The sequence below is a fragment of the Scophthalmus maximus genome, chromosome 11, assembly GCF_022379125.1.
Source record: "Scophthalmus maximus strain ysfricsl-2021 chromosome 11, ASM2237912v1, whole genome shotgun sequence".
In the NCBI taxonomy this organism is placed as follows: domain Eukaryota; kingdom Metazoa; phylum Chordata; class Actinopteri; order Pleuronectiformes; family Scophthalmidae; genus Scophthalmus; species Scophthalmus maximus.
In genome coordinates this window covers 20,594,437-20,619,537 of record NC_061525.1, presented here as the reverse complement: position 1 = coordinate 20,619,537, position 25,101 = coordinate 20,594,437, and the positions used below count along the sequence as shown (strand labels likewise).

The following is a 25,101-nucleotide window of genomic DNA, read 5'->3' as shown; positions in this document are numbered from 1 at the left end:
TAATAGAATAACAAGTCTGCTGGAAATATCACTTCTATTCACATATTTGTCTCCACGTCTGAGGGGTTTGCAATGACATGTTTTATTTCAACACATTACAACACATTTGTTTTAACAGTTAATCGATTAATTGATTACTAAAATGAATCGCCAACTATTTTAATAATCGATTGATCATTTCAAGTAGTTTTTATGGAGAAAAAAATTCTAAACTCTCTGATTTCAGCTTCTTAAATGTGAAAATTTTCTGATTTCTTTGCTCCTCTGTGACAGTGAACTAAATATATTTTGTGTGTGGACAAAACAAAACATCCTCTTAGGGTTTTATGAACCAAACAACTAATCGATGAATCGAGAAAAATAATCGACAAGATTAATCGATTATGAAGATAATTGCTAGTTGCAGTTATTGCTTACAATAACCTGTTTCAGTCATATCAGAGGGAGGCAGGTAGCATTAAGGGCTTTGCCCAGGGGCCTCACACTGGATTCTAGCCACGCCCCCCTGACCAGGAATCAAATCCCCCGAGCTTCTGTACCAAAGTCAGCGGTGTGAGACACTAAGCCACTATACCAGCTGCTTCAGGCTGAGGGATATTTTTGTCCTCACGGAAAACAGATGAAAATGTTTTTTCTATGGGAATCCAACTATTGGAAGCTGGCAAATAGAGTGATGAAGGGTTAACACGGGATGGAAGCAGACGCGCTGCTGATCACCTGATCACAAAACATGCAAAACAAACAAAACCCACCAAAAGAAAACCTACCAGATGATGATCGCCATCACCTTCACAGAGGAATGCAATAATTGTCTAACTGGCCTATATCGGCACCTAACAGTGGTGGTATTTCAGCGTCTACTGTGCAGACAAGCATGACGTAGTTCGGGGTCCAATAACAAGTTGTTAAAAGAAGACGCACATACGCATTGTAGTCTTCATTTTCCTGTGATCCCTGTAATTGCCTTTGATCCCTGTGATGTCACAAGGATTTTTAAGTACATAAGTGTAGTGGAGGGGATCAAGACGAGGCTAATGTACCAACCTATGCGCACATCTAGCCTGGATCAGGAAGCTCCATGAATCATCCGTGACGGTATTTGAATTTTGCAATTTATTTATTGAGCTTTGACTTTATTGATCCCTTTCTACAGAGGCAACTGCACTGGCTGATGTTTCAGGCTGTGTTTGCTCCTGTGTTTGCTGTTCCTGGTATTTGTGTTTAGCTTTAGCTTTGGCTTGGTCGGTTGCAGAAAACATTCTCGGGGCAGCAGTCCCGTCTGGAGTTAAGTTTAAACCCAGGAAAATATTAGAGAGAGAGCTGGGCCCCCAAACGAGCCAGCGTCGCCGCCCGTCACCTCTTGTTTCAGGGTGCTCAGTTTCTCCTCCCTCTCTCCCTGGAGACGTCTCCTCTCTGCCTGCAGCTCCTCTTCCAACTGGGCCGTGAGACGTTCGACGTCCCGCCTTTTCTGGGATTCCAGCCGCTCGCGCTCCACCGCTTGTTCTCCATCCAGAGTGATGCGTAGCTCTTCCAGCGAAGCTTCGCTCTCCTCCCTGAGCACGCGACACACACACACACACACACACACACACACGTTATTTTGGGGATTGTGCCAAAGGTAATTAACCACAAACACACGTTCAGCTGATTTGAGAGGGCTCTATTCTATTAAAAATTGATTAATTCTCATGTCTACATGGTTAATAATTAATAATAAGACATTAATCAGGGTCGGCATCCACCCATGGGATCAGTGCATGTGCAGATTTAACCCCACTACAGGGTTCCCAAACTAGGGGTCGAGACCACCTGGGGAGGCAAGATGATTTCTAGAAAACAAATATAATTAAGGGGGATAAAGGTGGTCACAGGTCTGCACCTTGAGTCTCTGGGTGTTCGGGGGCTGAGAAGTTTGTTGTATAATGTGTTCATGTGTTCATGTCGGACCTGAGTTTGCGCTTCTGCTTCCCCCTCTCCCTCTGGGCAGCCTCTCGGAGTTCCTTCAGCATCCTGTCAGACTCCTCTGCGAGCCTGGTCTCCTCCTCTCTTCTCTCGGACAGGAGACGCTGCCGCAGAGACCTGCGGGGGCGCGTTACAATTACACGTTTTTAGTATGACGAAGACGTGCCTACTAGGTGAGTCCAAACCGCAGGAGCTTCGTAAAACTTGTATCACTTTAATTTGCATTTGCCTCATAACACTCATGGTAATAGTGTGTTAAGAGGCAAATGCATTGGTCATAGTTTCGGTCGTTTTTCCTAAATATATTCCAGAGGGCCTGTGTGTGAGAAAGCAACTGTCTGCGCCCGTTGCTCTGGACATTTGTGAGACCATGTATGAATACAGCAGGAGTTATCATCAAATGGAGCCAATTTTCCGGACATTTTTATATTTGATAAAAGCTTTTGTTCTTTGTTGTGAGGCTAAACACTGTAGTTATTACGTTTAAAGCACTTCTGTAAAATCTGGTGAGGATTTATACTCCCCCATGCCCACAGTACCTCAGTTTTTCCTCGCTCTCCTCCTTCAGATTCCTCTCCTCCTCCTCCTCTTCTCTCCTCAGCTCCTCCTGGAGAAGACACATCCTCTTCTCTTTCTCCCCCGTCAATCGCTTTCTCTCCTCCTCCACCTCCTGATCTGCCTTCCTCCTCCCCCTTTCCTTCTTTATTCCCCTCAGACTCCTCTCCTCCTCCTCCTCCTCCTCCTCCTCCGCCTCCTCTCTCCTTTTCCTCTCTCGGTCGTTCTGGATTCTCCAGCTTGGCTCTTCCTCAGGCGATGTTTTGTCTTGGGCTTTTTGAAAGCAGGGATCATCCGCAGGCTTGGCGTTAGAAGGGCGGCCCAGCCGACCTCTGGCGGTTTCAGGCCTCTGGAACCCCAGAGAGGCTTTCGGTCGGAGCTCGACACCTCGCTCCGAGCAGGGGGAGGGGGAGCGCGAAGGGCCGGACTGGTGGAGGACGAGTCGGTCGACTTTAGGGGCGAGGCAGTCGCCTTTTTCTTCAGCCGGCATATGCCTGAAAAGAGAGAGAGGGAGAGCTGAAGAGCACGTAATTTTCACAACTGCTTGTGTCTAACAAGGACATAAATACAGCCTTCGAGAGAAGATACTTTTCACATGTATAAGTGCAACCTATTGAGAATTACAACAACAAGGAACCTGTTGGCAGCCTCCGTCTCCTCGTTCTCCTCGTCCTCTTTTGATTCCGCTCTGTGATCTTTCCCCAACAGGTCGTTGATGTCCAGAACCTTCTCCGACAGCTTCAGGGGACAGAACCAGAAACATTGAGAGGCGGGTCGGCAAATAACAGCTGCATGGATTTGCGTGAGTGGACGAATGAATGGTGGTGGATCGGATGGGTGTCACACACTTCCATGATATGACATACCTTGACATCTATGGAGGATGAAGTCTCCTCAATGTTTTTACTGGTCTCGGATTCCTGCAGTGACACAAACACAAAACTCACTCAAAGACGCCGTAGCAGTTCTCTGAATCAACAAAGGAAAAGAAAAAACAAAAATTTCAAAAGCAACGCACGAACATCGAAGCGTGCCGTCGACACAGAAACACCCGAAAAGGCACGAGGTAAAAGCAGAGAGTGCACACACAAAAAACACACACCAAGGCCGGCGAGCTGCAGACAGACTACCAACAGACTGGACTGCCAACGGGAAGAGGGATATCAGAACTGTCCAATCCAGTCCTGAAGGGCTCAGATGGATTGATACTCCACTGTGTGGGTGAGGTCCAGCCCCTAAGGCAGTGGAGTTTGGATGGTGGAGTCTGCGTGTAACCCATGCATGCTTGAAGAGGTTCAAAGCAGAACCAGGGTAGGGATTGGGTGGCGGTGGGAGGTGGGGGTCAGTAGCACGCACATTTGGGCAACACCAAACCCTACCTCTTCGGGAAGGAGGCGTTTCTCTTTCAAACCCTTCAGAGCTTTTCTCTTTTTGGCGAGAATTTTGAAGTCGCTCGCCGCCGTCTTCTGGCCGAGTGTCGCCGGCGGGACTTGAGACGCTTCCGTCTTAAAAACCTCGACGACTTCCTCCTCACTAGCCGAAGCTGCTGGGGGGTTTTGGGCGTCCGACTCGGTTTCTCCTCCTTCGCTCGGCACGCATCTCTCCTCGATGCTCCCTGTCAGGTTCCTCTGGCTCAGGGAGCATCTCTCCAAAGCCCCCTCGCTCTCACCATCCTCCTCTTCCTCCTCCTTTTCCTTCTCTTGCTCTCCTTCTCTATTCACCGCTACCTCTTCTTCCTCACTTTCATTCTGTCCTTCATCATTTATGCTCCCATCTCGTTCTTTGTCCACATTCCCTCCGTCCGTATCACTTTTAAAGCAATTGTCAACATCTGCTTCGCTCTCGCCCTCAAATTCCAGTTCTCTCTTTACTTTTTGCACCTCTCCCTGGATCTCGTCTCTCTCCTCCACTAAACTCTCCCCAGCTCCATCGCTCTCCACATCATCCTCTCCGCCTCCAGTCTCACCATCCAGGCTTTCAGAGCAACTCTCTACCTTCTCGTCGCTGCCATCATCCTCCTCTCCGTCATTGCTCTCCTGCTTATTAATGTGTTTCACGTTTTCTGTCGTTCCATCATCCCCTTCGTCTTTCTCTTCCACCTCACCTACACAGCTTTCCTCCTCCACCTTGTCACTCCCTACCTCCTCCTCCTCCTCCGGTTCCTCTTTCTTGCTTTCTACAGCTGCTTCACTTGCTCCCTGCTCTTCATCTTCTTCATCCCCCTCCTCGCTGCGTTTCGTGCTTCCTTCCTCTCCTTTCTCCCTCTCGCCTACCTCTTCTGCTCCCCCTCCTCCTTCATCCTCTCCCTTCTCTCCTTGAACAGCCTCATCTTCCAACTCCCCGCCCTCCTCCACTTCATTCAAGTCCTCTGCTAACTCCTCTCCTGAGTGTCCTGGCTCAGGGCTGACTGGACCGGCCCCCTCCACACTGACGTGGTTTCTGCTGCTTATTAGCGGGGACAGGTGGGGATGGCGGCCCCTCAAAGAGTCCTTGGTGGAGGGGAACAGGAGGACCAAAGGAAGGCGTGCAGAGACACAAGGGAGAGAGAGAGAGGGTGGAGGAGGGCAGGTGAGGAAAGGAGGCAGACAAAAAGATTGCAACCCCCCCCGAAAAAATAATTGTTTGTGGGAATTATGATCTTGACACAAGTGCATGCAAACACGTGCATTTTGTTATGATAAAATACGTCATGTTAGACAACAACACATGACAAATAAATTAGGCAGACGAACAATAAAACAAACGAACATGAATGCAAAAAAAACCCAATTATACATGACACACAATCACACACGCAGGAGCAAGTTTGTTTGATAAATGTGATTTCCATATTTCAGTGTTTCTCCTGAAAGATTTTTTTATAATTGTGTAAAAGAAAAATGCATTTACATGCATCAGTTCTGCCAATTCATTGGGACATTGTGAGGAAATGATGAATGCATTTCTAAATTTGGTTGAGATTTTTGTTTTTTAAGAGAGTTAAAAACTGACTGGTCAGAGTGATGATGGCCAAGTGGGAAGTTGTTTTACTCTTCCCCAGTGGGAATAAATCCACAAAGCAGAGATAATAGTTTCTAGTATCCGACATGCTCCTGGTATCGATCTTTCAGAAGGCAAAACAGTAACAGTGACAGTAGGAGGAGAGCAGGACGAAGAGAAGGACACAGTGACAGCCGCGCCCGTAGGACAGGTCCCAGCAGCACAGCAGCTAAAAGGAACAACCCCCCCCCAAGTCGCGGTGCAAAGGTGAGAGGTGTCGAGGTCACAGAGGTGACACAAGAGAGAGAGAAGGAATAACAGATGGTTTAGAAATCACAATTACATGAGACAACGAAAAAACACAGCTAAATTTGGACTTACTCCAAATTAAACAAATGTATACAAACAATGAATATATATTAGCATTTACAGAATACTGAAAAATAAAACAGTTCAGCCTTCAGCCTCTGATTTCTACTCAGTTGGCCTCACACCATATTTTGTTTTACACAACATTTCTGATTGGCACTATTGTGAATATAATTGGGTTGCCAGCATTGCAAGAAATAACTAGGTTAAAATGAAATATAATTCTTTAAAGCCCAGTAATGACTGACTGAGAGCCCTGACTGACTGTGCACATCCACCAACACCTATGACCTGCACCCCACTGGATGGTCCCCCAGCTGTCAATCACACTTTAGCAATGCCCCAATGCTTTATTGTCCATTTTACTCTAAAAGAGGCCAGAGTTTACAAAATGTATTGAAGAAACTTGAAACTAAAATTGAACCATAAACTCCTCAGGAACTAATTAAGTAGAATCATTTCCTCGTAGACTTCTAATAAAAACAAGTGGAGTAGCCCTCTGCTGGTCATTTGTGAGAATACAGGTCTCAGGGCGGCTTCACTCTTTCCGGACCCGAGAGACTTTATGTCCATATTTAAAATACAGACTGTTTTTTTAACCTGCTGGGACGGCGGATCGGGGCTGTGGTCTCCTGACAGGGCCAAGTCCTGCAGCTCTGGCTCTGTCCTCTCCTCTGCTGGTGCTCTACCACTGGCTTCACTGTCCTGACACGTGAAAAATATACACCATCAAACAAACCGAATCAATATCAGTCAACGGTAGAAGAATGGGTAATTATTAGACATAATTCAGTGCAAGCCAAAATATTATTTTGCTGCAGCCGTTTTTCTTCGTAAAAGATTTATTTTACAATTCAGTGGCAAAGGTACTGCAAAGAGCTAAGAGTTCTTCCTACCTCATACTGAAGGCCTCCTCCAAGGGCATCCAGGTCCAGGTGGAGGTTCTTCAACAGCCTGTCTGAGCCGCGAGGGCTCGGCTGAATGAGAGAGGATGAAAAGAGTTAGAGAACATTTGAAAAACAGCCTAACGGGATATTTTCATAGTCCTGCATTCGTCTTCAGGCTGCACTGTACCTCATTTTCTGAGATTCTGTCATCGTCGTCGTCATCGTCGTCAAACCCGGGAAGAGTGAGGGACACTTTCTCTTTCTGCTTGCTGCCCAGGACGCTAGACACCCCGTTGCTTCTAGGACCCTGACAGAGGAAAACATTTTTTAAAGTATAGTATAATATACTGTGCTGGTTCCTTAATGCAACATTATGATCTTACCCCTAGGGACGTCTTGAGCGGCTCCAGTCCCCCAGAGCTGCTGAGGGACCCTCGGAGAGCAGGGGCAGACCCAGAGAGTGGCCCGGGGCCAGAGACATCCAGACCCCTCAAAGGAGCCAGGCCTCCCAGCGGAGACGGTAAAGGTCCCATGGCTGAAGTCAGTGGCTGAAGGGAAAGAAACAAAAAATAAGCATCTAGACCAAGACTTTTCAAACATCAAAACAGATTTAACTTTTATGTTTGGTCTTTTGATTCTGCTCTCACGTGTTACAGTACCAGGAAAATCCGAAAATACAATAGTACAACTGTGGACAAGTGTAACAACTACTCACTCCAGGAGTCTTGAGTGGCACTTTCTTTTTCTTCTCTTTCTTCTCCTTCTTTTCTTTCTTCTTCTTCTTGTCCTTCTTCGCCCCTGCGGCTGCTGTGAGCTGGGCGCGCTCACGCTCCTGAACCACCAGGCGGCGGTAGTGCTCGTCACAGGGGTGATCCCAGGTGGACTGGCCCGAGGAGAAATTGAAATAGTAGATCTCCCCTGTCACGTCCTGGCTGCGGGGGAAGAGGGAGGGGTCACTTCAGAACGTCCAGGATGGGTATTCCCAGTTTGGGATCAATAAAGTAAATCCGATCCGTTTATCTACGGGAATATAGAGATTTCACCAAAGGTTGCGTTGTCACCCTTAACTAAAAGCGGAGCCAATGAACTATTTCATTTTATAAACTATATTTCGGACACTTATCGGGTCATAAAGAATTATAGCTGCATAATAAGCTTTCATAGTAATGACTGTATTATCATTTCAGTTTAGTTACCAATAATTACTTGTTTACAACCAAATTCTTAGTGTGAACTCCTTCAAAGCAAAAACGGAAATATTCAAAACACCTGTCATTGTCATGTAAGAGAACAATCGGACCTGCGGCTGACATCTCCCTGGAGATTTTGTTGCGGTTGCTATGTGCCTCCAGCTTCAGGTATCAGGAACAGACTTTCACCTTCGATTAGCTGCAAGGACACAAACACCCCTACACCACATTCTGTCACTTGCACATGCAAATCTGAACTCCTCCATGTTTCCTTACCAAGGCTTCCACTCGGCAGGCATCGGGGCAACGATGCCCTCCCTGGCCAGCCACAGGAGCTCTGTCTCATTGTCGGGGTCAATGCCAATTTCTCTTGCGTACTCATGGATCTCTGGTGATAAAAATAACAAAAAAGAAATAGGAGAAAGGATATGCAAAAGAGCAAAGTAATACAACAGTATCAGCTCAATTGAAATGGCGCAGACCGCACCTCACAACTCTGCGAGTGCAGTTTGTAAACATCACCCGTTAACAAGTTAAGAGACGTGCTAGCGACGGACGCTAAGACTCCCCGACCAGTCCAGTAAAAAAAAAAAACAATAACAAACAATCTTTCTCCAAAATCGCTTACTGCCCCTTTAAATGTGAATATTATTTTGGTTTCTTTTCTCTTCTTTGACAGTACACTAAATATCTGCTGTGTGGACAAACCAAAACATCATCTAGGGGTTTGGGAAATGTTTTTTTGTGTGTGGACCAAACAACTAATCGATCAATCGAGAAAATAATCAATAAATGAATCATTAGTTGCAGCACTAAAATAGACAGAATAGACAATTACAGGAGCTAATTTATGTAAAAGATGTAAACTAAAGTAACCCTGCAGGTTTTCCTTACAGCTGCAAACCATAAAGAAATCCTCCATTATCTCACTGTAGCCAAAACATTAATGGATTATATAATAATCATCAATAATAAGTGTGAACCAGCCAGACCTGAGGGGTTCCGCACCTACATGTACCACCACTGGTATAGTAGTATTTAGCTGTGGCTGGAGAGTTTATATACGCGTGTATTTTTTATCTGTGCACTGACTCAATCGAGTTCCTGGTTCGTGTGTGTACCTTGTTCAGAGGGCGTATAGTTCTCATCATAGTCCTCTTCAAGGATCAGCTGGTCTCCTATGAGAGCTGCCGCAGTCATGGTTACTGCAGAGACACAAGGGGGGTAATGCAAAATGAAAAGAGAGCTACGATGCACATGCTGTTGTAACCCAGAGGCAGAAGACTTACACGAGGTCGCTGCTCTCCGTTTTACAGCCTCAGCTCGTCATTGTGCAAAACTGAAGATTGCCATTATGTTGAGCTAATAGGATTAACATGTTAAGTTCTCCGAGGGCTTATTACAGAGCGCATTCTTGACAGAGTGAGACCCCGAGTGGCACGTTAAGCCACGTTAACCTCTCGACAAATGAACAATATGGACATTCAATCATGTTAAGGGTCATTAACGCGCGGGACAGCAAAGGGAATGGGGTGAGCTAATGAGGCTAGCATCGAAGCTAACGTCAACATTAGCTGGTCGCTACCTAGCTACTAATCGTTAGCTCAAGCAGCTAAGTGGACGGAGAAAGAAGCTCGCCTCGGGGTGTATGGTTTTACCTGACAAACTTGTATTCGTTTTCTCATCAGCCCTTGTGGTGCTGTCGGTCAGTTGTCAGTTGTTTGAGGGTGGAAGATGCGACAGTTTTACTCCACAAACAAGCATCTCCAAGGACGCTTCTCGCGCTTCCTGTTGACGATGAAAACGCGGCTCTGATTGGCTTAGACGTTTTTCTTCTTCTTCTTTTTTCCATGTTCAATGGCGTTTGGCAAACAACTTTTAGATGCGCAGTACCGCCACCTTCTGAAATGGAGTGTGTATCGGAATGGTCTAATCTACATGATGAGAAAACAAAAAGACAAAATAAAATAAAAAACATAAAACAAAAATAGCAATAACTACTCTATATTCTTCTACTTATTCTGGTCTTTTCCAAGGAAATAAATACTGCTCTATCACCCACATGCCCTGAGTTCATTTGTATTATTTCTTTAATTTTGAATTTGATGTGTTCTCTTTCTAGTTCATCTTGTAAAATCTGCCTTTCCTGCTGACATTTTGGACAATAAATAATGATATGCTCTACAGGTCAGGGCAGGGCCCGGATGTCCCCTCTCTCTCTCAAAAGTCACCGAAGCAGCTGCAGAAGCCGAACAGATGACACCTCCGTGGGCTTTGACCTGCTCAATCCACCAAATGGCCCACAAAACTGCCATGTAGCTCAGAGGAAGAAAAAACACAGACAAATGATCAGAAATGCGGATGCTCTGCTGAATCTGGAGATTAGCGACATTAAATACAACACATCCAGCTTTCCCAGAGACTGGATCCTTAGATGTGTTTGTGTGTGTGTGTGTGTGTGTGTTTCCATCTGTTTGCTTTACTCAAGGGCAAAACAAGTGTGGATGCGCGTAGTAGGGCATCTACGTATGTACATTCTTTATATTATTATTTCTTATATTTCTATATTTTTGTGGTTTCTTATATTTTTCTATCTCTCTTTCTATTGGTTTTCAATTGGAGCTTCACGCTGTAGGAGGCCTTTCAGAGATCCAGCTTTATATTCTGTCAATACGTTCTGTCAATATATTCTGTCAATTCTTGAATACGAGAAATATGTTTGTGTGCCAGTTTTTTCTGCCACCTCATCTTAAAAGGAGCACAGTGAAGGACAGAGTTCTGTATCCCTTGCAAAAAAACTTATAAATCCAACACAAGTTCTGAAGGTTGCCCGCTAGTCATGACCTCTCCCTCAACAGATACATTACATTCAAGAGGGAGCTTTAAAATTGTTTCTTATTCATCTACGGTAAATATCAGGACTTAGGATTTCCTCAGTTAAGAACCTGAGCTGAGAGAGAACTCTAAAATCCAACATTAAGCGGCAGGAGTAACTTTACATCATAGAGGGCGTTTCTGTTTTTGTGACTTGTAAGTCAGAGAACTCATCTGATTAAAATGTTAACAGCTTAGTGGGAGTGAGCTTATTTTCACAAAGGATTGCGTTTTGCATTTGTTATTGCAAAGGACGGATCCCTGTGGTGTGACAAATCTCACTCTCTGTCCCACCAGGCCTCACAGCTGGGGGCTGCATTAACACCGTGCTGTTAAATGACGCCTTTGTTCTGTCCCAGCGTCGCATCAGACTGTAGATACCTTTCTCATGCAATCCACCGTTCTGTGTTGTCTACAACAAAGGCCACTTGAAGTCCCCCCGTCAAGCAGCTTGCACAAAATGAGTGTACATAGTTTGGTTTGTGCACAGGGTAAAAATAATAGCTTCAAATGAGTAACACTATATTAGTTTGGCCTCTGTCCTGATCTCTGTACTCTGGGTTTAAGCCACAAGAGGGCAGAGAAGGGGAGGACTGATGCCACATGACTGGTTGTCTCGAGTCCACCTTTTCTGACAAATAACAGCTGTAGTGATGCACTGAACTGAGGGAACAATATCAACTCTCTGCCTTGACGTGGCGCCGACAAAGTTTCCAAATTTTCCTCACTACTCAACATGTATTTTCTTCCCCTCTCATGTACAGTATTACCATCTACTACTGAATAATAGGTACCCTAAAGAAAATCACCAGTGATCCTGGACAGCTTTTTTGGACACGCGTGGGTTCAAGAAGAGTGACGCATCTTCTCAACCTGTGTTTGTTTTATCTGTGGTGTGGGTGGGTTGGTTCTAGCATCAGTGGGTGAATGACCTAAAACCTTCGGGCAATGGTCACTTTAGAGTTTCAAACAGGCCTTGAAACTCAGATGATCAACTCGACACCTACGCACCAAACTAGATTAAAAGACAGACTGTCCCCTGTGTTCGATTTTATATGTCACGTCATTTATAACGGTGGTGGATGTTCGATTTCTGGTGTAAATGCACAGAATCATGACCTGTTCCATTTATTGAAATTTAAAATGGAATGCAAACAGGCAACTGTTTATTGAATCTATATCTAAACAAAATTTACTTTGGAGGCAATCCTGATTGAATAAGCACTTCATCGTCATTTTATGGTTGATATGTCTCGAGAAAGGTCCTTGTGGCCGAAACTTTTAATGTACTATCAATGCAAAGGTGATAAGTTTGTGCAGGGATGAACTATTTTTCTCTTTCAAATGAAATACCTTGTTTAGCTGCAATTTGAAAAAACCCTGGCAGAATACGCATAGAAATATAATAAGTAAGTAAAGTAAATAATAATGCAATCAGAATTCTATTAAAGTTAAACATATATAAACATGCAAATATTTTTTGTATGTATGAAGACAGTACAGTATAAATACTGTTAATGTGCACACAAAATACTATGCTTGTAACCCATAGTACATACTACAAGGTCTATACTACAATCATATAAGTAAAAGAAATATTGTTCCCTGAAAATTTGTCCACAAACGACACACTATATGCCAAAATGGAAACAATCAAGTGACAAGTAAATTCTCTAAAGATCTTTCAATTCTACCATAATCTGTTTTAAAGGTACTTTTAAAAATGCTGCTCCTCTGGAATGTGTGCTGCGGCCCGATCTAATTTGAACAAGTCCTTTTTGATCATTTAAAACATTCGGTTTCTTGCAGCAATTTTCTTCTTGCGTCAGCTCTCAGACTTAAGTTGAGCACGTCACCTGCAGGGAAAATGTTCTTTTCACAGTGTCAGGTCTTGACACTTAACTCTGCACTTCAATAAACGGCATTATCTTTTGGAGCAGTCCTGCAAATGGCTCATAAACGGTGAAGATAATGTTACCTAACGCTGGTCAGAATGACAACTCAGAGCTCGTGGGTTGGCACAGAAGTTGCCCTGTTGTGTCCTCATTATTCTCTGCTTGCGTGAGTGTTCATTAGTGTCTGCATTATTTTATGATTAAGCAACAGTTCTTAAGAGACTGTACGTCTCAGATTTAGGTTATCTGAGTTCAGGGTGGATTCTCTTGCTTTGTTGTCAAGCTGTGCAACCTACAGTGACACTACGACCGGGGCTTCGGCCCAAATATCGGTATCAAAAGCAGAAGCGACCTCAACAGATGTGATATTGCAAAACCACCATCGCTACAGTTTAAGTAGGCTGTGGTATAGCAATCTGAAGCGGTGTGTGTGTGTGTTGGAGAAAACGACAAAGAGCTCCACGCTGTTCCTCACAGCTGAGATAACCTCCCCTGCTGAGCTGAGAACAGTGCTCCATCACGGAGGCAGCTGGAACAATGACGTGGCCTTTGAACCTCAGTCAGGGCCCGATCAAATGGTGGATTTGCCGATTAAATATTTATCAGCTCCAGGCAATTACCCCACATCTGTCTGGCTGTTTTGTCGGTCACTGCAAAACTGGTTTCTTGAAGTTCACTTTTTTTTTCTTAGAGGAGCACCAGTTAATCCCATCATGTGTGTACGCCTGGTCACACACAACTGCCGCTGACACCAGTGAATTAGGCCAAATTCTTCATTCAAGACATCACTGTCCCCAATTGAAATGATGTTGGATAGCTCATGTTTGCAAAAACCCAGTGGTGGTGCTTCCAATAAGATGACTCTAGCTGTTTTGCATACATGGACTCCGGACAATGTCAGGAAAGCTGGGTTCGGACATCCGAAGTTTGCCGTTCACACATGACGAAGGCCATGGGAGACTTTCCGGGGTCAGACGTGTTCACAACAGCAGTGAGAAGTAATTTATAGAACGTTCAGGCGACCGGGCGGCGCCTGGTTAGAGCATGCCGTAAATCTTCAAGAGATTTTCTTGTTGAATTCTCACCTGGGAACACTCAGACATTTTATGGGGAATTTATTAAGGGGGCTGGCAAGAAAAGTTCTAGAAAAGAATATTTGCGCTCTCACATACAAACCCCTCCGGAAAAGTTCAGGAAAACTTCAGCGCATGTCCAAATTGTTTGAAAATGTCTCTGATGTGTACGTTCCCGCTGATAAACTCTTTCGCTCCTTTTTTTTTTTTTGGAAACTTGCCCTGCATAAAGAGTGCAGCGCTCGGTTGCCTTTAAGCATATTACGAAACACGCAACCCCAGCCATTAATCGTCTTGCCCAGCTAGCAGTTCTGAGGTCCCGTTGATAACAATTATGGCCAAAGTAATCTAGACAGATTTGCAGAGTGCGGATGCTGAATCAACACGGTGCGACGCAAGCGGTCTCAAAGGTTGCTGCTCCAGATAAGTGTCATTCTTCTTTCGGAGCCCTCTTATCTCGTGGGCCAGGGCAAATGCCCCAAGGACTACTGTACGACAGTACAGGCTGGAGCCATGTAGAGGGGCCATGTGGCGTGATTTGCTCTGCCTCGTACGGAGCTTGGTGTTAATACTTAGTGTCATTATTGATTACTTGTTTGGTCCCAAAAGAAGTCAGGAAATAGTGAAAAATGTCCAATGTAGCATCTTTAAGTTGTTTTTTCTTTTGTCGAACCAATGGTTCAAACCAGCCAAAAACGAATTCAGCATAAGTACTGTTGAGGCATTTTAATCCTCTAATCAAGGATATGGAAATCATCCTTACTTGGTCGTGGTAATGTGTAGCATTTATTTCAAGGACCTTCTCTCGCTTCGCTTGGCCTGATGAGGCGCTTTTCAAATGCATACATGCAAGATGTCACCTTCCAGTGCTCCCTTTTGTTGAAAGCTTTCGCATCGGCTGCCGTTTTTCTTCACTAGCTGGCCGTCAGACAAATGGCTACGGTTGGTAACAGCACTGTGGAAATCAGGCAGGCGTCGATGAGACGAGCATAGGGTGACTGTTCTGTCACCGCCGTCTGTCTTCACACGGCCATCAGGCTCAGTTTGACTCGGGCTCGCATTAATCGACAGAGAATGGGTTTGTAGTCGTGGCGTGAGCGAGAGAGAGGACAGCGTCAGATGATAAATAACAATGGCAAACGGCAGCGGGGCAAGACAATGCTTTTGAATAAGGCAGAGGAGTCGCTGCAGACGTGGTCATAAAATCAAACTGGGATGTTTTAAACCCATCTGCAATGTGATTGAATCCACAACGAATGAAACAAATAGCACACAATGTGCCTGCAAAAGACTATGGAATAAGTTTGATCCATCGTAGAAGTTTAATTACTCAAGCATGACGGGACTGCAATATTGTAGTAGACAATATTGCAGTTGGCAATATTGTATTACCGATATCTATGTGGCAAAGTATATTGTTTATCAAGGAGTTGCTGATATCAAATGACGAAAAGTTAGATTTTGAACAATTTGTCCCATTTTGTCTTGGAAAACTGAATAATCTCTTGGGTTGCACAGGTTGTCACCGGGCGTCCTTCTTTTCTAATCAGCGAGAGTATTGCTGTCGGAGAGGATGTCAGCGTCTCTTACTTTAGAGGATGTTTTTTCTCAAGTTGTTCGTTTGTTTTGTTTACAGCCGTGATCTTGTTTCTGACACATAAAGCCAAAAGAAGAATCTTCATTACCCATTCTAATGTCTTGAAAACTGCATATCCTCTATGTCGATGTATATATGCCCTGAACTCTTGCTGTCGTGTCTTGTCCCACACACACTGGCCGTAGAGGAAGTATTGACAGCACCACAATTTTACTGTAACGGTATTCAGAGAAACGTGTATTGATTATACTGCAAAGGCTTCTGTAACTACCTTATGCAAGAAACAGTGACCCGTCCCTTGGTTACAGTTGATTGCCACGGACCTCTGATGACAATGATTAACCTTGCACCTAATAACCTCGCACTATTAGAATTTTCTCTTTTTTTTACAATTTCACCAATTTTCCAAGGAATAATAAATGAATCTAGGCATATTTAAGGGACTGATACCAATCACTGTGTGCAATTTTGTTCTGATCCAAACAAAAAAAAAATCTGGATCTAGCAGATTCAAAAGTTGGTTTCACAAGGGAACTGTTGGGCCCGGGCGCCCTACTTACTTTTTATATTTATTTTATTTTACATTTTACTAACTACTTTCACTTTGTATCTGTCTTTTCTCAAATGCTACAAAATCCAAAGAGGCAAAATACTTTTATACTTTTTCATTTTTTTTTCACTTCATCAGTTCCTTTTACAGTTATTATTTTAGTCTGCACTTCATGTCCTTATATTGTACATTTCAATATATTTTGTTTCCTTTATATTGCACATTTTAAATTTCTTTTGTTTTCTTTACATTGGTTTTGCACTAATTCAAATGTATTTATTGTATGTATTACTTCTTTCTTCTTGCTTCTATTACTAACCTTTTTTTTTTACTTATTGCACCGTAGGTCGGAGACAAACGCAATTCCAATTCTTCTGTATGTCTGGCACATATTGCAGAATTGATAATAAAGTTTTATATATATATATATATATATATATATACACCTGTGTATAATTAGATATGACTCTGTACACTATAATGATTTTCTAGTCCTCAAACTTAAGGCCAACCAGTGACAAAGTCCATGGGTGATAGAACAACAAACAACAGCATGGCACACACCACACTTTGACCCATTAATCATCGCTCGCACAAAGGCCACAAATTTCGTTATCCGTGACCTTAGATAAGTCTGTCGCGATATACCCCTATCTAGATCTGCATTATTACTCTGCGGTATAGTCAGCGCGAGGTATGTCTGCTTGTGCTTCTGCCATCATCCATATAGTACTGAATGGATTGTTGAATGTAATGACATTTCACTGATTTGATTGCATCAACTCACTTTCCTCCACTGTTTTCTTGTGGAAGCCATTTGGTAGAGCCGGGGACTGTGAATAGTGTGGCTTTCTCGTCTGTAACAAATGGTGTGATAGGAAATCACTGCAGGGGGGCCAACCTTAACCGTTGTTTGAAGTTAATGCCGCAAAACATAATGTAAGGAAATAAAACCGGACCCGTCACAGACCCCCGCGAGACACCTTTACTTAGGCTGTGGACATGTGGAGAAATGTAAAAAAAAAAAATTCTTGTTCCATATCTTTTTTCATTTCATCCTCATTGTTTCCACTAGGCCTGCAACTAACAATTATTTTCCTAATCGATTAATCTGTCGATTATTTTCTCGATTAATCGATTCGTTGTTTGGTCCATAAAATGTCATAAAATGGTGAAAAATGTCGATCGTGTTTCCCAAAACCCAAGAAGATGTTTTGTCCTGTCTTCACACCAAAGATATTCGGTTTACTGTCACAGACGAGCTGACAAACGGGAAAATATTCACAATAAAGAAGCTGAAATCAAATAATTTTTACCTATTTTCCATAAGAACTACTTGAACCGATTAATCGATTATCAAAATAGTTGCCGAATAATTTAGTAAAAATTTAGTTAACTTTTGCAGCTCTAGTGTCCACCCATACCCCTCCAACAATCCAGCTCTCCTGTCCCCGTTTCAACAATTCTGAACTAATATCATAAAAATTGAATTTTCCTGAAACAAAAAGGCCTTTATCAAGCAGAGAGAAAAAACAACAATTTAATAGCTACCCTAGATTTCTATACCAGTAACACAACATTTTGCTTTAAATAATGAGGCCAGTTTAGAGGATTGTTAGTTAGTTTCTAAGAACAGTTTGTACTTTGGAAAAGGTTTCAGTACACACATGATACCGTTAATCCATAGTGAATCTGGGAGTGGGAGTGTGTGTGTGTGTGTGTGTGTGTGTGTGTGCTGAGCGATCTCCTCCCAGCAGGTGACCATTGAACTCTCAGCCCAGTCCCCCCTGCTGAGGGAGATGGCTGGGGGGGTGAGGTCCACCTCCACGGAGACACTCAGCCCTCACACCTCCACCCCTCCCACCCACCCCCTTCCTCCCCACTGGACTCATCCCTCACCCGGGCACTATAAAAACTCTCCTGTTGCTGGAGTTGTTCAGTCTCGTTGCCAACTCCACCAGGTAAGACAAGCAGCTGCTACACTCAGGCTTTGGGAAGAGGTCGGCAGAAAAGAAGTACTTGTTGCCGGGGAACTTTTTCGTGATCTAGTGGCAAGAATTAGTTTTGGTTAGTTTTTTTCAAACTTTTGTTTGTTACTTCCAGAAAGAAATTAACTGAAAATATGTAATAATGCTTTGGAGACAGTGGTAATACTTTTTTTTAGCAGTTACCTTCATTTTAAGGAGATGGAAAAACTCTGTCTCTAAACTCCAATGCCACTGGATTGAGATTGTCTTTGAGTCCACAGAGCTGCTTTGCTAATTCTATGGCTGCTTCTTATACTTTAAAAGCCCGGATCGGGATTACATAGCAGTTTAGGGCTAATCGGCCTGATTCGACTAATCTAGCCAGATTACACGATCTCTTAATGGATAGGCCATATGTTTAGTGTGAAGTCATCCGGGTCAATTCAGGCACGGGTGTGTAGCTTTAACGGTGCGTTAAGACCCTCTAACTCTCGAGTCTACTTATCTGGCCTTCGCTGCCGTAGGTCCAGGACTTCTTTTTGGATCAGTGGGTTTCCATTTTTTAAAATTATAAACTTCTGTCATTTAAACTTCTTTTTGTTATTTCAAACTCCTTACATAAAACGCCCTTATTCTGAGGGCGGGCTGAACTATAAGAATATGAGCGCAACGTGTTCACCGAATAATCAGCAGGCTCTTTTCTCCACTCCAGACCACCACCATGAAATTTGTGGCTCTCACGCTCGCCCTCCTGCTGGCCGTCGGTGAGTACTCCACGTGCTGTTTCTTACTCAAGTGAAATATTTAAACCAGCATGTACTGTTGAGTCGATAGTGAGACATTTGAAGTTGTTAAAACACTACGACCATATTTTCTATTTCTGTTGAAATACCTTGTTTTCTAAGCTTCCCCCCTCTCTCTCTTTATCCCTCCGTCCTTCTCCCGCAGGCTCCCAGGCCGCCTCCCTGCAGGCCGATGCACCATCCCAGCTGGAGCATGCGCGTGTTGTTATGGATTTATATCTGACTCAAGTGAAGGAAAGTGCCAAAAAAGCGCTGGACCAGCTTGATGACACCGAGTACAAGACCCTCAAGTAAGGCAATGTGTCACTCTCCTCCTCAGTCAGCCCCACCCTCTTTGACTGATATGTGCCCAATCCCCGTTTCATTCAACTTTCTGCCTCATTCTATAGTTCTCTAGTCATAAATTATTAATTGGTGTTTTACTTCTCTCTCTCACCTCTGCTCTCTCGCAGGGAATCCATGTCTCTGCGCCTGGATGACCTGCACGCACAGATCAAGGTTCTGCAGGGTGCCGTGTCCCCCGTCACTGACAGCGTTGTCAGCACCATCGTCGATGCCACCGCTGATTTCCAGGCCTCTGTCATTAATGATATCAACACCCTGAAGGCTGAACTAGAGCCCAAGCGCCTGGAACTGAAGGAAGTCCTCGAAAATCACATCGCCGACTACCGTCTCCAGTTGGAACCCATCATCAAAGAGTACTTCGAAAAGCACACAACTGAAATGGAGGCACTGAAGATCAGGCTGGAGCCCATTGTGGAGCAGATGCGCGCCAAGGTGGCAACCAACGTGGAAGAGACCAAGGCCGTCCTGATGCCCATGGTGGAATCTGTGCGCTCAAAGCTCACTGAACGCCTGGACAGCCTGAGGCAGATCGTCAGCCCTTACGTCGATGAATACAAGGAGCAGCTGAAGAAGGCCTACGGCCAGGCACAGTCCATCAGCCCCGAGGACATCCAGGCCCTGAAGGACAAGGTCACACCCATGGCTGAGGATATCAAGGTTCAGCTCACCTCTATCTTCGAGGCCGTATCAGCTCTCTTCAACAAGAGCTAAATTCTCGCCGTCCTGTTCCTGTAACTAACCTCACCTCCCTGCCTGTCCCAAGATCCATTCCGCCTCTCTCTCTCTCCGTTCCTTCTTTCTTCACACAGATCCCCCACCCCAAAATGAAGCCAGTGCCTAACCAATGCACTTCACTGCAACTAAATGGCAGGACTCTTGCTCTCTCTCTCCCCCAAGCAAACACCTCACTTCATGCACACAAGCCAAGACGCACACAGACACACACACACCCATGCTTTGCTCTTCACATGCCGAGGCCAGCTGCTTACCTATTGTGTAGGAATTGCACGTGAATGATCACAAATGCCTGAACCTCTGTGTAACGATGCTTGTTTGATGAAAACTGTGCTCTGACGTGATACAGCTCAATAAACATCTGACTCTTTATACTACTCTGATCTCTGACTCCGACTTGAACACTTTCACACGCCTATAAACACATATTAAAAGCATTTTGCTTTTCATCCTCGATGACCAGTGTGTGAAGACTGAGAAGATTGTCAATGACAATCTGTGAGACGCTGCAGTTCACGGCTGAAACAGACATTAGAAAAAATTTTGATTTGATCTAAAAACACAATATTCACGAAACACTAGACCTTCATTTGTGTTAGAGAGTTTTTGTTCTCTGTGGGGTCATGTCTTTCTTTCTTTCAAACTAATTAAAATAAAAAGCAAGTGTGACACTACATACAAAAACAAAAAACAAACAAAAATAAAATGTTTATAAAGTATCATAAACAATATTTATGAATAAATAAATCATATATGTCCAGAAAATGAGGAAGAGGAAGCCAAAATGAATTAATTCCCACCCCCTTATTCAACTGCTCGTAATTACTGTACAACATTAGCATCTATAAACACCTATTTACACCAAAATCATCAAATTATTTACACAAAATATTTACAAAGCCGACAAGGGAAAGAAAAATATTATCCCAATATCCTTTTAAAAACACATACAGCATTTTGAGAGGTCATTATTGATCAATCATCCACTGGAGGAGAAGAATATTAATATAATCCGTTCTACTTAAGACAGGTGTCCAATAATACATGAGATATATCTGCCCGTGGTCCTGAAAGCGGTGATTAATGAGTTGATCGGAGGGTGCTGCCAATTGGCCTATTGACAAACTCAAGTCTTGTTGTTGTGCTTTATTGGGGGTTGAAAATCCTTCTTTTCTGTTGTGTATCCCTCAGGCTGGAACCCTTCAACACTGTCCCATCATAGAGCCACATGAGGATGTACACACACACACACAAACACACACACACACACACACACACACACACACACTGCACAAACTCCACACCACTAAACATGTCCCCTCACATATGTAACCAGACAACTTTGATCAAGCTCATATATCATATAATTTGTGTCTTTTGTAGAGTATCATGACTTTTTGTCAGATGAACACACACTTGACACGTGCACATACACACACACACACACACACACACACACACACACACACACACACTGCTAGAGACAAAAACACTATCTTAAGAAAAGTATAATATAATATAATATACCAGCGCTGAATCATTGTATCCATGACATAGTTTGATATATAATATTTTATAAAAATTGCTATAATATTGTCATTTAATAAAACCAGAAATATTATAATAAATAATAATATTATAGTTTTGGGGAGCTCGTTCTCTCTCTCTCTCTCTCTCTCTCTAATTAGTTTGGTGTTGAAACCGTGTTCCTAGAAATTAGGCTATGAATAATAAAAGCAGTTTGTTGCCGTCTCCGTCTGTCCACACCCAGTAACACCGGGGCTGATAGCGACGTTATTAATGATGCGGCCGATCGGTCAAAACAAGTTGGACGTGAGGCTTTAGGCTATATGAAACAATGGGCAGCACAAGAAGAAGAAGCTACAACAAGGTTGTGTGTGTGTGTGTGTGTGTGTGTGTGTGTGTGTTTGTGCGTACACAATTCTTGGGACCACATGCTTGCATGCACGGGCAGCTGTGATCAGTGCATGTCAGAGGCTCTATGAGTATTGTAATGGATGAGGCCCAGCGTGGAGGTCCCCAGTGAGAGACCCACGGTGTATAAAAACCAGCTTGTTCCTGGACACAGCAGCACACTCCTCAGGCATGATGCTCGGGTGCACATCTACCCCGGTGGCTTGCGGTGGATCCTCCAGGAAGAAGACTGAGAAAAACTCTTGACTTCGCTTTTTATGTTGCATATAGTTTTTTGGTTTTTGACTCAGCACTGGTCGTGATTTAATGACAGGAGTTGCTACTCGTGTTTGGACGGGGAGGAACAGAGACAATATTTTGAAAAAGCCGGTCATTCATACCAATTTACTTGGAGACCGTGAGGCTATGGACGGTAAGTGATGCGGCACAACACTCTGTGAGCTCTGTGGAGAACATACACTCGACGATATAAATGTACCTGTGATCCCAAAGTCAACACATCGCGGCTTTTCCTCTCCTCAGGTCATCTGCTGCCTCAGAGCTGTGAACTGGCTCTACCCTGCTGTGCAGACGGGGGGTCACTGTTGAGCATCAAGGCGCCTCAGGTCGGCGGGGTCAGTGTTCAGCTGGAGATGCATGTGCTTTGGCAGCAATTCGACCAACTGGGCACAGAGATGATTGTCACCAAAGCTGGAAGGTGAGAATAACAACAACACATATTGGAAATATCTATTATCTTGTCTTTTTCTATTTTTTATTCACCTTCTTTTTACCTGTGTCATTTGCTCCATTATTGTCATTTGTGTGAATTCATGTGCTGCAGACGGATGTTCCCGACATTCCAGGTGCGGATCTCTGGGATGGAGCCGACTGCTGAGTATGTCTTGCTTATGGACTTCATCCCTGTTGATGATAAAAGATACAGGTTAGACACACACACACACACGGAGAAGGCGTGCAGTGTTTACTGCCAGCAAATGGTTTAAGTGTATTAAGCCCAGGATTTCCCACTTAAGAGGATTCATCTTCATATTGGTTTAAAAGTCTTCAAAGTGTGTTTTTGTTTGTGTGTGTGTGTGTGTGTCCTCGTCTGTGTCAGATATGCCTTCCACAGCTCATCCTGGTTGGTGGCAGGACGAGCGGATGTTGCGCCCCCGAGCAGGATGCACTTCCACCCGGACTCACCTGCCCGCGGAGCCCAGTGGATGAAGCAGACCGTGTCCTTCGATACCCTCAAACTCACCAACAACTTGCTGGATGACAACGGACATGTCAGTCAATGTCTTTTAATGCGACATCTGCATGCTTTAAAGAGCAAAAGAATGAAAATAAAACGGGTCCTATAGAGGCTAAGAAATAAGATGCATTGTTTTGATTTTCATTTCATCGTGAAATAATATAGAGAATAAAATTGACATTGTGTGTTTTCTACCCGCTTCCTCGTCGACAGATGATATTGAACTCCATGCATCGCTACCAGCCGCGCTTCCACGTGGTGTACGTGGACCCGGCGCCCAATAGCCACCTGAATGCGTACAGAAACTTCAACTCTTTCTCCTTCCCAGAGACGCGCTTCATGGCAGTCACTGCCTATCAGAACCACCGGGTGGGTTAATCCCGGGATCAGTGGGCTTCAAACTAAAACATTACACTGGCCAATCATCCGAATTTTTTTTAATCTCATTTGTATGCCTTTTCTCTTTCAGATTACCCAGCTAAAAATTGCTAGCAATCCGTTTGCTAAAGGGTTCAGGACGACAGACGGCCAGGACTGGTGAGTGTCAATTTGTCACAGCTTGATGCAATTTTTTTCTCCTTTGATATGCAAGTTGAAATCATAAGTAGATCACCGCGTATCTTTGTTACGATTATCAGCTGAAAAGTAAAAAGTGATAAGGCTGCAGTCGTCTCGATGATAGTTTATCTTTGACCTTTGTATGCTGAGGAGGTTTGTGCATGGCAGGCCATATATGGTAAAACAGTGAGGGATCTGATAACGGGATTTTCATAAACATGTGTGTGTGTGTGTGTGTGTGTACACAGATATGTATAAGTATGTCTACTATGCAAGGTGAATACAAGGTGCGTGTCGTGTGTGTGTGTGTGTGTGTGTGTGTGTGTGTGTGTGTGTGTGTGTGTGTGTGTGTGTGTGTGTGTGTATATGTAGGATGGGTAATTCCAGGCCCCCAGCAGCGTGGTGTCCACCAGAGGGCAGAACAGAGCCCCTCACCACTAAACCAGGAGACCAGAGGAGCTGGGGCTCCAAGACTTCAACCAGTGAGTTTCTCTCTGACATATACGCAACTCAACACAATCAGCCAAGTTCAGTTTCAATCTTGATTAGACTCTTTTCTAATGTCCTATTCAGTTATTTATCTTAAAATCAACGGGGTTTTTTTAAAATTTCAATTTCCTTTTGGAATATAATTCTTCAAGTCCAGACGCTTCACACATGAGGAAGCATTAAAGAAAAGTCACTCAGTCCTTTATCCAGCGACCTACAAGAGTGCTTTATCCAGCAGTGGGGTTTTATTTCTACATATTTGAATAAGCAGTGGGATACAGGCAGGAGATTTAATAGAAAGAGAGGAGACAGTAAATATGAAGAAAAGTTGCTGCTCTTTTGCTCCTGCCCAACCGTTTGTTTCTTCTGCCTCCTCAGGACCAGAGGAAACAGCCCTGTTTCTGTCAGAGCGTTGTGGACCGTTCCACCACAGCAAAGACTCGGCAGAATTCCCCGTGGAGGGGAGAGATGGGGACAATTTTCCATCACCTGCTTCGTCCTTCTTCCCTCTCCCATCCTACTGTGACTGTGCAGGATCATCTCAAAGCAGAGACAACCTGCTGTAGGAAAAACAAACAAATTGAATGACCTTTGACTTGAATTTGACCTATAATGTGCATTTATAATAAAAGTGCATAGTTTAAAATTGTGTACCATCAAGAGTATAATGCCTATGACACAACATGGTAGATTACTGCAGAGATGCTCTAAGCTATAAATAATTCCAGAACATAAAATAAGAGCCATACAGGGTCATAGTGGTGAAGTACTGGACATTATGGCAACAATATACAATGGTATAGAAAAAACATTAAATACTGGTATAGTTCCTTCACTCTCTCAGATAACGACAGTAAAAACAACAATTGTAATTTGTCATTAGAACATTTGTGCAATGGAAATTAATCCATTTGTTGTCTGAAATAATAAAATAAAATTTTTCTTCAAATTTGGTTTCAAATTGTTTTTCTTCAAATTTATAAAGATCATTTATAAATCCAAGTAAAAGTGTTACGTTTAGAGAAAAACATGGGAAACAGAGCAGAGTGCAATTTGATCAGAACAACATCTGACAATATAGTTAAAAAAAATGGTTATAAT

General features: G+C 43.6%; 3 protein-coding genes and 1 long non-coding RNA gene across 16 annotated transcripts in view; 3 read left to right on the top strand and 1 right to left on the bottom strand.

The window, feature by feature from the left end:
• Nucleotides 1–10,656, top strand: part of LOC118299063 — a 13,752-nt gene extending 3,096 nt beyond the window's left edge. For 2 of the 6 annotated variants that reach the window (XR_007031663.1, XR_004789759.2), the window contains exons 3-7: nucleotides 1,988–2,135; nucleotides 3,226–3,319; nucleotides 5,628–5,763; nucleotides 7,142–7,272; nucleotides 10,130–10,656. This is a non-coding gene — a long non-coding RNA (uncharacterized LOC118299063). The other 4 variants (XR_004789757.2, XR_004789758.2, XR_004789756.2 and 1 more) reach the window with 4 other exon arrangements.
• LOC118299058 (centrosomal protein of 164 kDa) overlaps nucleotides 1–22,625 on the bottom strand; it is a 27,954-nt gene extending 5,329 nt beyond the window's left edge. The window contains exons 1-15 of one of the 7 annotated variants that reach the window (XM_035622438.2): nucleotides 22,490–22,625; nucleotides 22,195–22,406; nucleotides 9,064–9,147; nucleotides 8,219–8,330; nucleotides 7,468–7,684; nucleotides 7,136–7,300; nucleotides 6,940–7,059; nucleotides 6,762–6,842; nucleotides 6,466–6,570; nucleotides 3,897–5,006; nucleotides 3,384–3,437; nucleotides 3,155–3,255; nucleotides 2,502–3,011; nucleotides 1,948–2,079; nucleotides 1,358–1,553 (exon numbers count right to left, since the gene is read on the bottom strand). In XM_035622438.2, coding sequence (XP_035478331.2) covers nucleotides 1,358–1,553; nucleotides 1,948–2,079; nucleotides 2,502–3,011; nucleotides 3,155–3,255; nucleotides 3,384–3,437; nucleotides 3,897–5,006; nucleotides 6,466–6,570; nucleotides 6,762–6,842; nucleotides 6,940–7,059; nucleotides 7,136–7,300; nucleotides 7,468–7,684; nucleotides 8,219–8,330; nucleotides 9,064–9,142 — 2,982 coding nt within the window. In that variant the 5' untranslated portion in view covers nucleotides 9,143–9,147; nucleotides 22,195–22,406; nucleotides 22,490–22,625. Of the gene's footprint in view, nucleotides 1–1,357; nucleotides 1,554–1,947; nucleotides 2,080–2,501; nucleotides 3,012–3,154; nucleotides 3,256–3,383; nucleotides 3,438–3,896; nucleotides 5,007–6,465; nucleotides 6,571–6,761; nucleotides 6,843–6,939; nucleotides 7,060–7,135; nucleotides 7,301–7,467; nucleotides 7,685–8,021; nucleotides 8,624–9,063; nucleotides 10,121–22,194; nucleotides 22,407–22,489 lie in introns of those variants that run through there. The other 6 variants (XM_035622437.2, XM_035622439.2, XM_035622440.2 and 3 more) reach the window with 6 other exon arrangements.
• LOC118299060 (apolipoprotein A-I) lies at nucleotides 17,716–20,158 on the top strand. Of its 2 annotated transcripts, none has more exons than XM_035622446.1 (4): nucleotides 17,716–17,892; nucleotides 18,611–18,662; nucleotides 18,847–18,991; nucleotides 19,154–20,158. In XM_035622446.1, the coding sequence occupies exons 1-4, from the start codon at nucleotides 17,731–17,733 to the stop codon at nucleotides 19,755–19,757; spliced, it is 963 nt and encodes a 320-aa protein (XP_035478339.1). In that variant the 5' UTR covers nucleotides 17,716–17,730; the 3' UTR covers nucleotides 19,758–20,158. The 2 variants fall into 2 exon arrangements, with proteins under 2 accessions (XP_035478339.1, XP_035478340.1); XM_035622447.1 differs by lacking the exon at nucleotides 17,716–17,892 and adding an exon at nucleotides 17,930–17,998.
• Nucleotides 21,800–25,101, top strand: LOC118299555 (T-box transcription factor TBX1-A). Its single transcript, XM_035623373.1, has 8 exons — nucleotides 21,800–21,924; nucleotides 22,168–22,413; nucleotides 22,540–22,641; nucleotides 22,816–22,987; nucleotides 23,167–23,322; nucleotides 23,423–23,490; nucleotides 23,884–23,993; nucleotides 24,379–25,101. The coding sequence occupies exons 1-8, from the start codon at nucleotides 21,800–21,802 to the stop codon at nucleotides 24,564–24,566; spliced, it is 1,167 nt and encodes a 388-aa protein (XP_035479266.1). The 3' UTR covers nucleotides 24,567–25,101.